The sequence below is a fragment of the Gossypium hirsutum genome, chromosome A08 (assembly GCF_007990345.1).
Source record: "Gossypium hirsutum isolate 1008001.06 chromosome A08, Gossypium_hirsutum_v2.1, whole genome shotgun sequence".
Lineage (NCBI taxonomy): Eukaryota > Viridiplantae > Streptophyta > Magnoliopsida > Malvales > Malvaceae > Gossypium > Gossypium hirsutum.
Window position 1 is genome coordinate 40,530,165 of NC_053431.1, and position 18,277 is coordinate 40,548,441.

Sequence of the window (18,277 nt, forward strand, 5' to 3'; positions counted from 1 at the left end):
AAATTTTTCCTTAAACTAGACTCATATATATATCTACTAATTTTTTTTTTAGAATTTTTGGTCAGGCCAATTAGTACAGTTTATTAGTTAAATTCTCCCCTGTTTTAGGGTTTGACTACTCTAATCTCTGTGTATTACGAATTAGATATCTCCCTGTACAGAGTTTAAATGACTATGTCGTTTGTTTCTAATAAAACTAGACTCAATAAGGAATCTATACATATAGAGCATGACTTCTAATTATCTTTTTAAAATTTATGGTGAATTTCCAAAGTCAAAACAGGGGATCCAGAAATCGCTCTGTCCCTGTTTCACAGAAATTTAAACTTCTCATAAAATATAACTCATATACCTATTTTGTTCCATCCATATGAAAATAGACTCATAATTCTTCAATTCCATATTTTATTCATCATCTAATTGTATCTCTACTATTTTTAATGATTTTTCAAACTCACGTCACTGCTGCTGTCTGAATCTATTTTATGGTAAATTTTGCCTATTTCATGGTTTCTATGGATTAGCTAGCAATTTAGCATACATAACACCAAATATGATCATGATTAGCCATTCCAATGGCTAATCATTACCAAGCATTTCCATACCACTCATTATCCATATCATAAGACTATATATACAAAATGATTATAATGCTATACATGCCATACTCAAAATATACAAGCCATTATGCCAAGATGGTTTACGGATAGTGTGAGTGGGCCTCCGACCGTTCCCGAGTTCCGAGCTGGCTTGTTAAAACTACAAGGAATGAAAAGGAGGGAGTAAGCATAAATGCTTAGTAAGTCCATATGAAATTAATAAGCAATTACCAACATGCTTTTAATATAAAACACCACAATTGTACAATTATACATACTCAGCTTAAACTATTTTATCGAGATACAATTACTAAATAATTTATTTCTGGAGCTACGAAACTCTAAATTAAGTTCCGTTAATTTTCATTGAAACTAGATTCATATACCTTTCTCCCATAAAATTTTCAGAATTTTTCTTTTAGCCATTTAGTACAGTTTATTCATTAAAGTTTCCCCTGTTTCGCTATCCAACAGTTCTGATCTCTCTTCACTAAAAATTATTTATCTCATAATTCGGGACTTGGATGATGTTCCCGTCTATCCCTCTTGAAAATAGACTCGATAAGGATTTTAAATATATAAATTAAAACTCATAATTATTTTTTAAAATTTCTAATGATTTTATAAAATCAGAATAGGGGATCTCGAAGTCATTCAAACTCTGTCTCACAACAATTTAAATATCTTATAACATAAAATCCAATTGCATGCACCATTTCCTCTATATGAAACTAGACTCATCAGGCTTTAATCTCATATTTTATTCAGCCCTTAACTCAATTTCCATAATTTATGGTGAATTTCAAAAGTTACACTGCTGCAGTAACCCAAAACTGCCAAGGCAATATTTATTCATTCACCACTATTATTCACTAAATCCATACAATATCATTTCATCCATCATGGTAAGAACACATAATTATGCTTCATAAGCATAGATCCTTAATCTCAATGTAATCAAGTATCAAGAACTTATTCCAAATCGTGTCATTTGCATAGTATTCACCAATTCTTAATCTTTTCGGGCCATTTTACATTTTCGTTCATAATCAAATTAGGGAACGATTACGGAATTGAGTACCTCATTATCACAATGCCATAGTAAAACTATGGTCTTGCACATAGTCACATATCACATACCGAGGCCATAACCCAGCCATGGTCTTACACGGATCACATATCACACTGATGCCATATCCCAAATATGGTCTTATATAGTAGCACATATCACACCGATGCCATATCCCGGATATGGTCCTATACGGAAGCACATATCACATTTGTCCGAAGCCATAGCCCAGCTATGGTCTTATACGGAAATCACATTTCACATGCTGTCATGGTCCAACCATGGTCTTTTCCGTCAATTCGTCTTAGCCACTAAATGAAAGTACTCAAGTCCGTTGTTCCATTTAATTTGTACTTTTATTCAAATATCATTTTACAATTATCACAGTTTAATGACATTTTATATGCAATAATATACTATATCATTCATGAAATTTTCATTTCAAAACATTAAATTACACATTGCATTATTAAAAATCATATGAACTTACCTCGATATAAATATTAGCAATCGAGCCTATTCCTCGTAAACTTTATTTTTCCCTCGATCACGACTTGAATCTCGTTTCTCTTTATCTATAATATAAATTATTTCTACTCATTAGCATTTATTTGATTTCTATTTCACTTCACAATTTATGCTGTTCAAATTTCAAAATTACACTTTTACCCCAAAATTTACAATTTTTACAATTTAGTCCCTGCTCAATTCACCCATCAATTGAACTAATTTTTTCTCAATTAACACTTTTATTTTATCATTATAAACTAATTCAAAACCTTTGATATTCTGAATTTCAACACCAACATCTAATTCACAACTTTTTCACAATTAGGTCCTAAATACCATTTTCTATCAAAATGACTTAATAAAACAAACTTAATATGAAATTAGAACTTAAATTTCATAATAATTCATCATATACTACCCTTACTCATCCAGGGTAACTTCCAATTTCACCCACCAAATCAAAAACTAATGAATTAGATGATTGGACCTAATTGCAAAAGTCTTAAAAATACAAAAAAATATAAGAAAAGGGCAAGAAATAGACTCACATGCAGTGAAATTGTGCAAAACCAGCTTAAAAGCTCTCTCCCATGGCTGTCTGGCCGAAATTATGAGAAGAATGGCCTAGAAATCTCTTTCAATTTCAACTTATTTGTTTAATTTTGTAAAATTTACCATTTTACCCTTAGCTCACCTGATTCCAGATTTTTTTTTTCTTGCTTATGCCGTCTCATCCATTCCCTTTTCGCTAATTTTCCTTTTAAGTCCTCCATCATTTAACACTTGAGCTATTTAATCATTTTATCAAGTTTTGTACCTTTTTCAATTTAGTCATTTTTAATTAATTGACTATCCAAACGTTAAAATTTTCTAACGAAACTTTAATACTAACTTATTTACACTCCATAAATATTTTTAAAAATATTTATGGCTCGAATTATGCATTCGAGGTCTTGATACCTCGTTTTAGACCCAATTTACTTATTAAATTCTTTTCTCTCTCTCTTTTTTTTAACACAAAATTCACTAATTCAAAATTCTTCTAAATTCACACTTGACTCATAATTATTAATTTATTAAATTTTCAAACATACTTGTCGGATTTAGTGATCTCCAATCACTGTTCCGATATCACTGAAATTTGGGTCGTTACAACTCTTCCCCCCTTTAGGGATTTTCGTCCCCGAAAATCTTACTGGAAAAGTGGTCTTCACTTAGATTCCTCAGTTTCATATTCGGTGCTAAAGAACTTTCACTCAGGCGGTGCCTCCAATATATCTTTTTAATTTCTCATATATTCTGAAAGCTTACGGACTCATCTCTTAATTGTTCTTAAATTTTCAACCCTTCCCAGTTTCCCATGATATCATGACATAAAACCCGTATCTCAACTTGATTTAATGGAGACCGGAATTCCAAGAAAGCCAACAATCAAAGAGACCTGAAATTCCATAAATCTGATGAGTAGGAATTCATTCAATACTGATATGATTTATAGATCTCGCCAAACATTTAAGAATAGGTACATCACATTTTCCTCTTTCCGCCATAGAAATAATTCTGATATGGCCTCAAGAATAATCCTTTTCATTTCCATCCCAATATCAACACTGGCAAGGATAATTTTGATAGATCCCAATGCTCGGCTTTAACCTCTTTAATAACTCAGATTTTATGTAACATCGAATGCTCTAAACTATCACATTACCTCACTGTCTTGAAACATATCACAATTCATACAACAGTACATTACTGAAAGTTAGGAAGTCTTTGCTCAATGTAGACTAGTCTAGTTCAGACGCTTCGGTTACCAATATTCTCATCTATCCGAACTCTGTCAACATGTAATAAACTTTTCAGCTTTCACAATACGAAAACCTTATCATTCGTAGTGACTTTAACTAATATCCAACTCTTTCTAATAAATATACACTTCTCGTTCAGACTATTTACTCTTTTATCAGCACAAAAATGAAATTCTATTATCAAACTTGAGAAAAATAATCCTGACATAATTGTCACATGAAATCTTTCAAATAAATAATTCACCATACCAACTGAAACTCGCGCTTTTATCACCTATGCCTTTACTGATGTCAAATCCTTACACAGAAATTAGAAAAAAAAATCCCAAGACTAAAATCACCACATTACCAAGATCAAATTAGAAATATAGTCATATTTGACATGATTATCACGAGCTGAAAAACGTACTTTGAACATGAGTCGTAATTGACAAATTATGGAGCAAAGATAAGAAGAAAACCGAATAAAGAAATCCAAGATAGAGAAACCCAAAATAAAGAAATCGAAATCCAGAATAAAGAGATCCAGGATAAAGAAACCCAAGATACGATACTATGCCGGAGAATCGAAAACCAAACTCATAGAGAAAATACAGAATACCCCGATAATTCTTCAAAGAAAGAAAGTCCAAAAGAAAACATCATTTAATCCCACTAGAATCAAATATAACAAGAACAATATATCTTCCCATACATATATATCAGACGAAGCATCCAGTAGAAGAAACAGAATCATAATATCATATGTATTCTCTCATCAATTCTTATCAGACAAAATGAAATAGAATACCCGATGAAATAGAGCAATATAAATTATAAACCAGTCAGACTACCAATGCTTTCATCCAACACCAGGATTAAAAGACATTCCCATATAACAAAAATTTCTTCAGAAGATCAATAGCCATAGAAATATTTCTGAGAACGGGTAAACACATAGAACATCTCAAAAGAGACTGCTAAATCTGTCCAGTCATAACTATCACACTCAGATAGTTCACATTTCAAATATCATTTCCCTAACTAGTTCTGCCGTCACAAATTTCATATTAAACCATTCACTAAAGAAGGCCAGTTCTGAATAAATTTCGATTTTCTCTTTTCTCGACCTTGCACCTGAGTAATTCGATTTACCAAAGAGAATTCCTTCTCTAATTGGGACAGTGCATAACTTAATCTTTACATCAATCCGATACTTTACTGTCTCGGACTTTACTTATCAGCTCATTTTCAATCTCTGATCATACTTATAATTATTCTATCACTGAACTCTTTGGGTTCTCAATTGGAAACTTATTCAATACAAATCTCATGAAATTCCATTATAAGTACCACTTCGGTAAGGGGGAGGGGTTGTAGGACCTCTAACTCGACTTTCTTATACATACACATATGACACAACTTCCATCATCATAGCAACATCATCAAAATCATATCATTTATTCAGGCAATGCAATATTCATGTTGGCTTACTCAAATTTTCCTATTGTCCCATTTAGACAATATACTTATGCATACATTCTATGTTTTCTAGATAGCTTTACTTATCCATTCATTTATTTAAATTAATTCATGTTCATGACATCATATAAGGCCAAACAAACATAGATATTTGCATCACAATCACAACTTTCATTTCGTGCATCATCATGTACATATCATTACAATCATATAATTCAGTCCAAAAATTTAACATAGATAAGTTCATTTCATTATAATCCTTTATCTCATAAAAATTATATATTATTAACATTCATCAACATTCAACGTCTAATCAAGACTAGGACATTTTCATTCGTATCATGATATTATGACCTTTATTCATACCTCTACTACTTTCTATTTTTTTTTCCGTTCATCTTATCAAGTAAGCCACATACACTACATCATATGAGCATTAAGCAAATATGGATATTTATCATAACATGAACTTTCATCTCACATATTATCACATATGTATCATAAACTTTTATTCATACTTTTTTGAACCGAGACTTATCATAATCATAACTTTACTCAAATACCTTCACATAATATTGAACATGGTCAGCGCAGCTCGGTTGGAGAGTACCCTGTCTAAATAAGACGGTACTTATACGCGTCGGAAGACATCACACTATCACAGATCAGTGGCATGGCATGTATAGCTAAACTTTTACACATACTAAGTGTAACACCCCGAACCCGAGTCCGACACCGGAGTCGAACACGAGGTGTTAACAAACTTTGAAAAATTTCCAGACACTGCCCAATCTGTGTACTAGTCACTTTAAAAATCATATCTTGAGCTTCACAACTCGAAAATAAGTTTCGTGATTTTTCCCTGAAACTAGACTCATATGCCCATCTACATATTTTTTTCTAGAATTTTTGATCGGGCCAATTAGTACAGTTTATTAGTTAAAGTCTCCCATGTTACAGGAATCGACTACCCTGACCTTTGCGCATTACGACTTGGATATCTCCTTGTACAGGGCTCCAATACTGATACCGTTTATTTCTATAGAAACTAGACTCAGAGAGGAATCTATACATATATGGTATGACTCCTAATTATCTCTGGTTAATTTATAATCAATTTCCAAATTCGGAACAAGGAATCCAGAACCCGTTCTGGCCTTGTCTCACGAGAACCTGAATATCTCTTAACATACTGTCCATATGATTGTTTCGTTACTTTCCTATGAAAGTAGATTCTTCAAGGTTTGTTTACATAATTTATTCACTATTTAATTCCATTCCTACTATTTTTAGTGATTTTCCAAATCTACGTCACTGCTGCTGTCAGCATCTGCCTTTAAGGTGGGCTTTACCTCTTTCATGCTATAAGTTATTTGGCCACTACAAATTAGCCTATAGCATTTGCAAAAATTTTCACATGAGTCACATTTCAAAATTTCACTCACAATTGGCAAAATCAAAGCATGAAATTTTCACACATGCACTTTCACATGAAATAAACATAGGATATAACATCTAATTATTATTGTGACTCGGTTTAGCGGTCCCGAAACCACTTCCCGACTAGGGTCAATTCTGGGCTGTCACACTAAGTTAGTCCGAGAACCGACTAAACCTGCTCTGATACCAATAAATGTAAAGCCCCCTTACCCGAGACCGTCGCTGGAGTCGAGCACGAGGCATTACTAAACTTATTTGAGCACTTAAACAAATTCGGACAAGCTGTCCAACTGCGTCATAGTTGCTTAAAAATTCATATCTCGAGTTCCGAAACTCGAAATCAAATTCTGTAAATTTTTCCTTAAACTAGACTCATATATATATCTACTAATTTTTTTTTAGAATTTTTGGTCAGGCCAATTAGTACAGTTTATTAGTTAAATTCTTCCCTATTTTAGGGTTCGGCTGCTCTAATCTCTGTGTATTACGAATTAGATATCTCCCTGTACAGAGTTTAAATGGCTATGTCGTTTGTTTCTAATAAAACTAGACTCAATAAGGAATCTGTACATATAGAGCATGACTTCTAATTATCTTTTTACAATTTATGGTGAATTTCCAAAGTCAGAACAGGGGATCCAGAAATCGCTCTGTCCCTGTTTCACAAAAATTTAAACTTCTCATAAAATATAACTCATATACCTGTTTTGTTCCATCCATATGAAAATAGACTCATAATTCTTCAATTCCATATTTTATTCATCATCTAATTGTATCTCTACTATTTTTAATGATTTTTCAAACTCACGTCACTGCTGCTGTTTGAATCTATTTTATGGTAAATTTTGCCTATTTCATGGTTTCCATGGATTAGCTAGCAATTTAGCATACATAACACCAAATATGATCATGATTAGCCATTCCAATGGCTAATCATTACCAAGCATTTCCATACCACTCATTATCCATATCATAAGACCATATATACAAAATGATTATAATGCTATACATGCCATACTCAAAATATACAAGCCATTATGCCAAGATGGTTTACGGATAGTGTGAGTGGGCCTCCGACCGTTCCCGATTTCCGAGCTGGCTTGTTAAAACTACAAGGAATGAAAAGGAGGGAGTAAGCATAAATGCTTAGTAAGTCTATATGAAATTAATAAGCAATTACCAACATGCTTTTAAGATAAAACACCACAATTGTACAATTATACATACTCAGCTTAAACTGTTTTATCGAGATAAATTTACTAAATAATTTATTTCTGGAGCTACGAAACTCCAAATTAAGTTCTGTTAATTTTCATTGAAACTAGATTCATATACCTTTCTCCCATAAAATTTTCAGAATTTTTTGTTTAGCCATTTAGTACAGTTTATTCATTAAAGTTTCCCCTGTTTCGCTATCCAACAGTTCTGATCTCTCTTCACTAAAAATTATTTATCTCATAATTCGGGACTTGGATGATGTTCCCGTCTATCCCTCTTGAAAATAGACTCGATAAGGATTTTAAATATATAAATTAAAACTCATAATTATTTTTTTAAAATTTCTAATGATTTTATAAAATCAGAACAGGGGATCTCGAAGTCATTCAAACTCTGTCTCACAACAATTTAAATATCTTATAACATAAAATCCAATTGCATGCACCATTTCCTCTATATGAAACTAGACTCATCAGGCTTTAATCTCATATTTTATTCAGCCCTTAACTCAATTTACACAATTTATGGTGAATTTTAAAAGTTACACTACTGCAGTAACCCAAAACTGCCAAGGCTATATTTATTCATTCACCACTATTATTCACTAAATCCATACAATATCATTTCATCCATCATGGTAAGAACACATAATTATGCTTCATAAGCATAGATCCTTAATCTCAATGTCATCAAGTATCAAGAACTTATTCCAAATCGTGTCATTTTCATAGTATTCACCAATTCTTAATCTTTTCGGGCCATTTTACATTTTCGTTCATAATCAAATTAGGGAACGATTACGGAATTGAGTACCTCATTATCACAATGCCATAGTAAAACTATGGTCTTGCACATAGTCACATATCACATACCGAGGCCATAACCCAGCCATGATCTTACACGGATCACATATCACACTGATGTCATATCCCAAATATGGTCTTATACAGTAGCACATATCACACCGATGCCATATCCCGGATATGGTCTTATACGGAAGCACATATCACATTTGTCCGAAGCCATAGCCCATCTATGGTCTTATACGGAAATCACATTTCACATGCTGTCATGGTCCAACCATGGTCTTTTCCGTCAATTCGTCTTAGCCACTAAATGAAAGTACTCAAGTCCGTTGTTCCATTTAATTTGTACTTTTATTCAAATATCATTTTACAATTATCACAGTTTAATGACATTTTATATACAATAATATACTATATCATTCATGAAATTTTCATTTCAAAACATTAAATTACACATTGCATTATTAAAAATCATATGAACTTACCTCGATATAAAATATTAGCAATCGAGCCTATTCCTCGTAAACTTTATTTTTCCCTCGATCACGACTTGAATCTCGTTTCTCTTGATCTATAATATAAATTATTTCTACTCATTAGCATTTATTTGATTTCTATTTCACTTCAAAATTTATGCTGTTCAAATTTCAAAATTACACTTTTACCCCAAAATTTACAATTTTTACAATTTAGTCCCTGCTCAATTCACCCATCAATTGAACTAATTTTTTTCTCAATTAACACTTTTATTTTATCATTATAAACTAATTCAAAACCTTTGATATTCTGAATTTCAACACCAACATCTAATCCACAACTTTTTCACAATTAGGTCCTAAATACCATTTTCTATCAAAATGACTTAAGAAAACAACCTTAATATGAAATTAGAACTTAAATTTCATAATAATTCATCATATACTACCCTTACTCATCCAGGGCAACTTCGAATTTCACCCACCAAATCAAAAACTAATGAATTAGATGATTGGACCTAATTGCAAAAGTCTTAAAAATACAAAAAAATATAAGAAAAGGGCAAGAAATAGACTCACATGCAGTGAAATTGTGCAAAACCAGCTTAAAAGCTCTCTCCCATGGCTGTCTGGCCGAAATTATGAGAAGAATGGCCTAGAAATCTCTTTCAATTTCAATTTATTTGTTTAATTTTGTAAAATTTACCATTTTACCCTTAGCTCACCTGATTCCAGATTTTTTTTTCTTGCTTATGCCGCCTCATCCATTCCCTTTTCGCTAATTTTCCTTTTAAGTCCTCCCTCATTTAACACTTGAGCTATTTAATCATTTTATCAAGTTTTGTACCTTTTTCAATTTAGTCATTTTTAATTAATTGACTATCCAAACGTTAAAATTTTCTAACGAAACTTTAATACTAACTTATTTACACTCCATAAATATTTTTAAAAATATTTATGGCTCGAATTATGCATTCGAGGTCTTGATACCTCGTTTTAGACCCAATTTACTTATTAAATTCTTTTCTCTCTCTCTCTTTTTTTAACACAAAATTCACTAATTCAAAATTCTTCTAAATTCACACTTGACTCATAATTATTAATTTATTAAATTTTCAAACATACTTGTCGGATTTAGTGATCTCCAATCACTGTTCCGATATCACTGAAATTTGAGTCGTTACGGTGGACCTTAAAGTTGCACCTTTGTTACTAATTTCTTCTCAGCATGAGTAAAGTTTGATGTTTCTTTATTTCCCCTTACATGTGTACCATGTTGTATTCCTGCAATTTTTCCAAAGTATGTGTTAATTTCATATGCGAGCCAGTTTAATTGCAAAGTATTATTTTCTACAACCCTTGTATGTTTCAATCCCCTATATGCATGCGAACCCTTAAGTGTGATAACCTTACTACTTGGTGAACCTTACCTAAGTCTGAAAACCCTTGCATGAACGTCTCGTTTGTTGCAAAGCTCATTTTTATCTGAACCTTTGATGCTTCGTTTAAGTGAGAACGTAGTAAGTATGCGAACCAAAAATATTTTGTAAACTCGTGCTTTTGTGCAAACTTATGCCTTATGTTTTTAAAATCATGTTGGGCTTTGTTATGCGAACTTATGTTTGCGAACCCTTCCTCTATTTGTTTTGTTAGCTCGCATGTTTTACATTCTATGTATAATTTTATTTCATTGTTGTGTTATAACTTAGCACATTACATGTTGTTTATGCATGGTGTGTTGGAGGTTAGGTTGAGAGTTAATGGAGAGTCACTCCGGTGGCTAATTAGCTCGCCAAATTTGGATTGGATCAATTAAGTCAAGTTTGGGGTGTTACAAAATCACTTTTGTTTGGCCTACTTAGTAACTTGATGGTATACCCATATAAGTGTTATTGGTGTTGAACATCGGCATGTCAAAGTTGAAATCAAAGGCACTGATAGAATATTGTGTGAGTGTATCGTAGGCTCGATGACCAAATACGTCTGATTGTCCCCTAAAATTGTAATTGAGGGGTGAAACCGATGATTGTCTCGCCATTGATGACGATTCTAGGGTGTATTGGTTTGAGTTTTGCAATAATGATGCGAAACCACTATACAATCGTATGGTTAGATTTTTAGCTTCTTGATCTGGCGTGAAATTTGGTGAACACGGTATAATCAAGTTCTGGCTACCTTCGTCCTCTTAGACGAAGTCGACATATAACTTTAGTACAACATTCCCACTAGAGCAATGAAATTTAATCCCCATCTCCAGCTCGTTGTCCCTTGTAATCTCAAAATGGCATATCTAACGAGGTTTAATGATGAAAGATATCTACATTTTAGGCTCGAAATCCTTCTTTAGATCTCCATTTTACGCCTAATCCTTGTCCGAAGCTCTTTTAACATTATGCTCCGGTTGAATACCAAATCTTCAGATTGGCCAATGCAAAAACAGGCCCAATTTCAGTCTCACAAATTTGATCATTGTAATGGATAACAGCTTTGACTCATTTGCTCACTTTAACTAAATTGCTTGTTCCACATGTTTAAACCTGAGAAAATAGTAAAAAAAATGTTGTTACTCATCGCCAAAATTAAAAGTTGTACATGTAATTTAATGAATTACCTTTGCCTGGACAACAACGTAAGTACTAAATTCAAGGTCTTCATGACAACCTTAATAACTTCTAATGCCTAGTATCTTTATGGAGACAATCTCTTTGAAAGGTCAGTATGGAAACTGAAGGGATTGTATTGAGTTTATTTTATAGAGCTCATACCCCAAGGCACTTCAAACCATTCCAACAATAATACATGCCTTGGGCATCATGAGTTTTTGAGGTATACAGTTAAAGTTGAAATTTGATGGGGAGAAAACGTTCCCAGCAGCGTGTTTTTCAGCAAGCCAACAATGTATGAAACTTATCCCGGGAATCTCAAGTTTCAAGGGGCTTAGAGGCAAAACCAATCAACTTGGGTGGGGTTGAAATGCTTAGAGAGAAAACGCCCATTGTAGGAGACGTTTTCACCTGACATGGTAGTGAAAATACTTCTTACAGGATGCGTTTTCCATCCACATATTTGACATATCATTGCAATGTCAGGTGAAAATGTCTCAACGACTAGACCAACTTAGTTGCTTCTACCTCTAAGCCCCTACAACCTGAGATTCCTTGGATAAATTTCATACATTGCAACCCGAGATTCCCGAGATAAATTAAAAAAATTTCCTTTTTACCCTACCGTATCCTTTATATAAATGGTCGCTCTCATCCCTTACTTGAACATATCTCAGTCTCATTTAAATTGTTTTTTTCTTACGTGTTAAAATTTTCAAGTTTAAAGATTTATTTCTCTCTGGCTTTGAGGGAGACATAGCTATAGTTTTAAGTTGTGTTTGGGTTCACAGTGATGCTGTGAAGCTCGGTAACCTATAAATTTCACCTACCTTGTGAGTATGAAGCCATCACTTAAGAAGCTGAAATCGTATCATATTGCAACTCAAGATCCAAGTTGACGGTGATTATACTGTCTCGAGTTGAGGTGTAACTAAGGCTTCAAGTTTACAACTATCAAAAGATGGAGCATAATTGGGACCCTAGTTGAAACTGGTTATGCGGGCACGACGAGGAGTTTCTCTTCGTCAGAAGAGCATACTTTATAAAACCCATACGAAAGTGCGAGGAAGGAAAACATAGAGGCCTTCCAGTATAATCAAGTAATTCATATTGTGCATCTCCCTCGAAGGCGATGACGTTATTAGTATAACCTGTTGTATCCTAATTCTCTTTTAAAAAACAATGTAAATCGATAAATTTCAAAAATTTCAGCACAAACATATTTATATAAATTAGCCTAACTTACATATCTTACATTTCTCTCCCAGAATAATTTGTTGTTGTTGATGATGAAAAAAATTTATCACATTTCTTATTTTCTTTCACCTTAATTTTAATTTTCAAAATTGATTTTAAAACTTTTTCACTCACCTTTTAATTTTCTACATTTTCAAGCTACTAAGCATATTGAAAAAAGAAATAAAAAGATGAGAAATTGGAAGAATAAAAGTAAAATCTATATTTGTTGATGTATTAAATGACTATAGTAGATGGTAACACGGAATTTTTCATCTAAAGCTGATCATGGGCTGGGCGGTTCGGCCCGGCCCGAAGGCCTGCCCGAAAAATGGGAGGGTTTGGGTAAAAATATAGGTCCGAAAAATGGGCTTGGGCAAAAAACGAGGCCCGTTTAGAAAACGGGCCGGGCCTCGGGTAACATTTTTTGGCCCGGGCCCGGCCTGAATTATATATTATATATATTTTTTATTTTTTTAAATTATTTTAAATTTTTAATATAGCTATTTTTTATTATATTGTTAATTTGTGTATTGTTTTAAGAATTGTTTTACTATTATTTTTATTTGTTTTAATATTTTTTTATGTTTTTAAATATATTTGATTTATTATATTTTTAAATTTTTTTATTTAATAAAATAAGAAAAAAATTAATATGGGCCGGGCCGGGCAGGGCTCGAGCTTAGTAATTTTATTTCGGGCCGGGCTTAGACAAAATTTTAGACCCATATTTTGGGCCGGGCCGGGCCCAGGCCTAATAGACGGGCCTAAAATTTTATCTTAGCCCGACCTGAACCCGACCCGGCCCAAGCCATGATCACCTCTATTTTCATCTAATACCTAAATAATAAATCTCGACATTCTTTTCCTCTCCTCCATATTACAATAATTGAAACAAATTTGACTTTTGTAGGGGAATTTCTCCCTTTGGTGGGGGGTAAATGAGAATGTTGTGAAGTCTTATGGCGTTGCAGATTAGATAGGACTTAGGAGGTCGGAGCTTTTGGTGGGTTTGAGATAATGCTATTTATTTCTCCTTTTTAAAATAAACAGCTTAGCTGTCACATAATTGCGCCACTTGTGATTTTAAATATAAAATGGAAAAGGACATAATTACGAAATTGAATTCCCAACCAAGCCCCTTGCTTTCCTTGTAGTTTCAATTTCAATGAAATTATATGTTTTTTCTCTTCTCTTGTCATTTAATTCCCCTATTAATATGATCCTTAACATTTGTAATTAATTAGCTTTTTTTCTCTTAAAAGGGTCCAATGTTCTGTATGTTCAAGGGGGTTATCTTCTACTTCCAGGCCTAAAATTCGGTCAAATTATCCAGTATAAACAAATAAATACCGCCAACCATTTCGTCCAATTCCGATACCTGCATCATAAACAAGTGAAGAATATTAAAATCAAATTAGACTTAAAGAAAATAATAAATAAAGGAACCGGAATTTTTAAAAATAAATTACTGCAAATATTTGAAAACGGTGGACGGCAAGATGAAAATAAAACAAACGGAAGAAACTGCTGGAACGGAAAACGGGAAAAAATCTATGACGAAATAGTAAAGGAACTGCAATCGAATGGAACGGTGTTTGCAGAGCTAATCCAACGGAAGAAACAAAAATTATAACGAATCAATGTGGAGATCTGGAATGGAATTTTTGAATAAGAGTTAATTTGATTGGATTGAATTAGATTAGTGATTTTTGGAGAGATTTTAAAAGTTTGTTTTTAGTCCAAAAGCTCCTCAAATTTGCCATTGGCTGCAATATGAGTGTATTTACACCAACAAACTATATGATAATTTCTTCCTCGAATTTTAAGGTTTCGGTCAGCGGGACAATACTAGCTCAAATCCGTCCGAATCCTTCGTCCAAAATCTCCAACATCGTCGCAGGAAACTGACTTCACAGCCACCGACCGCGGCGTTACTCCGAAGCTCGATCTCAGATCACCGGAAAATCTCGGAGACGACCTAAAAGCGTTAAAAGATTACACAAACCGCATACGAAACCCTCATAAGTTTTCGGCTTTTGACATCACGGATAGCCGGCTAGGCCTAGGATGGAAAGCTTCACGGCGACGCTGCTGGTGAGAGGAAGGTCTAATCAAAGCCGACAAAGCTCTCTTAACCAGATCTCCTTCGACACCACCGATTCTCACGAGCGAGTTCGTCATCGCAGATCTACGCGCGTTAAGCCGATTACTCGGCGCGTAACCTGTCCCGGCATGCGAAGTATTGAAGCTCTTATGAAGACTGCAACGGAACGATCCCGGATGCGTTGTAGGTGAACACATGCAAGTCCGCTTCGTCTGTTTGCTCTGTAAATTCTTCAACGCCTCAGTGGTTCTCCGGACGGTGGTGATTGAACGGTTCGGTGAGATCGGACGGTTGTCGAGCGAGAACCGCACAGATGACGCTGATGAAGAGTTTCTGTGCAGGTTAACACGTGGTGGAGAAGTAGATCTTGGTTGATTGAAGAAAGTTGAACGTGAAGAGAAACCTGAACTGGAATAGGCAAAAGCGGAGGAAGAAGAAGATGGAGAGTGTGACTGTGAAGCGTAGAAAGAAGTAAACCGGGAAGATGGGGAATGAGATCGGAGAACCGGACCACTAGACCTTCTAGAAGAAGCCGCCATTTTTTATTAAGCTGTTACAGAAGAGAATAGATGTGTTATTTTAATTTCTAAAAAGTAGTGTTTGGCTGTTTAGTTGGGCAAACCTAGCTTCACTCGAGCCATGTATTCATAGGGTGGGGGGGGATTGGGATTCTAAATTCTTGGCTTTTGAGCTTCTGCCCCTAAACTTTTCTTTATTTATTTTCAATCCGCTTTCATTATTATTACTGCTCTTTGTGGCTCACACGTCATTGTTTTCCTCTCATTTTCGCATTCATGACTTTTCTTTTAAAAAAAACCAATTTGTTTCTACTAAATACGCTATATAATTATTAAATAATAACTGATTCTAAATTTAGATTTAAGAGAGATCATGCAGATAGAGTTTAGCTTAAACCTTTTTTTCTAACATATAAATTATGAGTTATGGGTAGAAATATGCGTTATAAAAAAATATATTATTTTAATGCATAAATATATATCATAAATTAACATTTTGATTAGGATTTGAAATTAAAAAAAATGAATTTAAGCATCAAAATAGTATATGCAAGTATTTCAGTATTTTGTTTGGTAAAACGCGTGTAAATTAACTCACATTCATTTTCCTCAATCATTTTCTAAAAATCTATAAATCATTTTATATTTTCATCTACAAATCCTATCTCACGTGTATTTGTGTAGAAATCATAAATATAAAACTATTTAAAAATAACATAGATAATGAAACATATGGTTTCAAATTAATTAATAATAACACATGAAATATGTACGTTATTAAAATTAAAAAATTAAATTAAATTATTTATCATTTAAGTTGATGTCGAGTTAACTTATAATATCAACTCGATCAAATATATTATTAATATATAAAACAAATTGAGGTGATAAACTATACACAATAAAATTAAAATATATCAAAATATCAAAATTTAATTTTATTTGAGTAGTAAATTAAAAGTTTTACTAGTGTAATTGACATGAGTTTAAATTTAACTATATGCATATAATTTTTCTTATTTTTATTTAGTTTTTTAAAGTGAAAATTTAAAATACTCTCGAATAATATTAATTATTTTAATTACGAAATAATATTAACATACCTTCCTAATTAAATTAATAATTTAATTAAGAATAACACTAATTCAATCAAAAATTTTATTAATAATATATATTCATATAATTATAGTTTTAGTAAAATTCACATGTAAAATTATATTAAAACTTAATTAATATTGCCGATATATATGAGTGGGGAGTAAATGAGAAATGAGAAATGAGAAAGTGGAAGGAGGGACAGGTAGAGCAGAGTTAAAGACGTAAGAGCTGACCAGAGTAGGGATAGAGTTGGGGTTGGGGTTGGGTTAGGTGGGGGGTTAAGAAGCAAATGGTTTTTGCAAATTGGAATTCCAATTCAACCAACGGATTGAGAAAAAGCTATGGGCACCGTCCGAGTGTGTCACTCACCACCAACACTACCATTATTACAATTTAATTTCAAATAGAATAAACGGAAACAGACCGTTTTCATCGGTTAAACCTGACAGCTTTATGTGGATCATGGTTTATATATAAGCTTTTTTATTAGACTAATACAAAAAAATTATTATCGAAATAAAAGACTTGAACCAAGAGCAAATCCTCATCTGAGGTTACCATATGAGGTATTAATGAGCAATGTTAGATTTTTTTGGGGACTGGTGTTGATGCATTAGGTATAATAATGTGAGACATAAATCATATCCTGAGTTCACGATTTGAGGCTTTTTTTCGTAGCAAGTGAGCGGGAAATCTCTATTGCTTAGGGGATCCAAATTGTTCTTTGAAGTAGTGATTTGGGGTAAAGATTCTCTGTTCCCCTACCATACAGAACACTAATTCATTCCGAGAATTCCGGGCTTAACATTACTTTTTGTATAAAAAAGAATGGGAGAAATGATTCAAACAACATTAAAAACTCCCCACATTTTAGCCAAAAACATTTAAAAAAAAATCCCACTTTGTAAAAAAACCACCATTTGTGAAGAATTGCTAGGTGAATTTTTTTAGACAAAAACCCTAAACTAGTTATCAACCCTAAGTAAGTAATTTTTATGATTGTAGATCTTATTTTAAATTTTTTAGATTATAAATGTTTGACATTGTTTTTTTAAGGTTTGAAGAGCAGAGAAGAAAGCGTTGAAAAAAAAAATGTAAGCTAAACTGTTACGTAAATTTAGCTGGTGTAAGAATGATTATAAATTTTTGAAAATGCTGTGTGTTTGATATATTCCTGATAATATTATTATAAATTTCTATTGAATAGTATTGTTTGGCTTAGTAAATAGGTGTTATAAATTTTTGTATATGCGTGGTAAATGTCTAATAAATTGTTGCAATAATCTTGTGATTATTTCATGCAGAATAATGGTTAGGTTAATTCATACTCC

The 18,277-nt window shown here is 33.0% G+C and overlaps 1 protein-coding gene across 1 annotated transcript; it reads right to left on the reverse strand.

Moving 5' to 3' along the window:
- Window positions 1-14,884: 14,884 nt before the first annotated feature.
- On the reverse strand, window positions 14,885-16,066 carry LOC107946629 (uncharacterized). Its single transcript, XM_016881041.2, has one exon. It carries the CDS (start codon window positions 15,867-15,869, stop codon window positions 15,246-15,248), a length of 624 nt encoding a protein of 207 aa, XP_016736530.1. The 5' UTR covers window positions 15,870-16,066; the 3' UTR covers window positions 14,885-15,245.
- Between the last annotated feature and the right edge of the window lie 2,211 nt (window positions 16,067-18,277).

Bases quoted from the DNA above. Each gene is read 5' to 3' on its own strand.
- LOC107946629 (XM_016881041.2), bottom strand. From the start codon at position 15,869: ATGGCGGCTTCTTCTAGAAGGTCTAGTGGTCCGGTTCTCCGATCTCAT.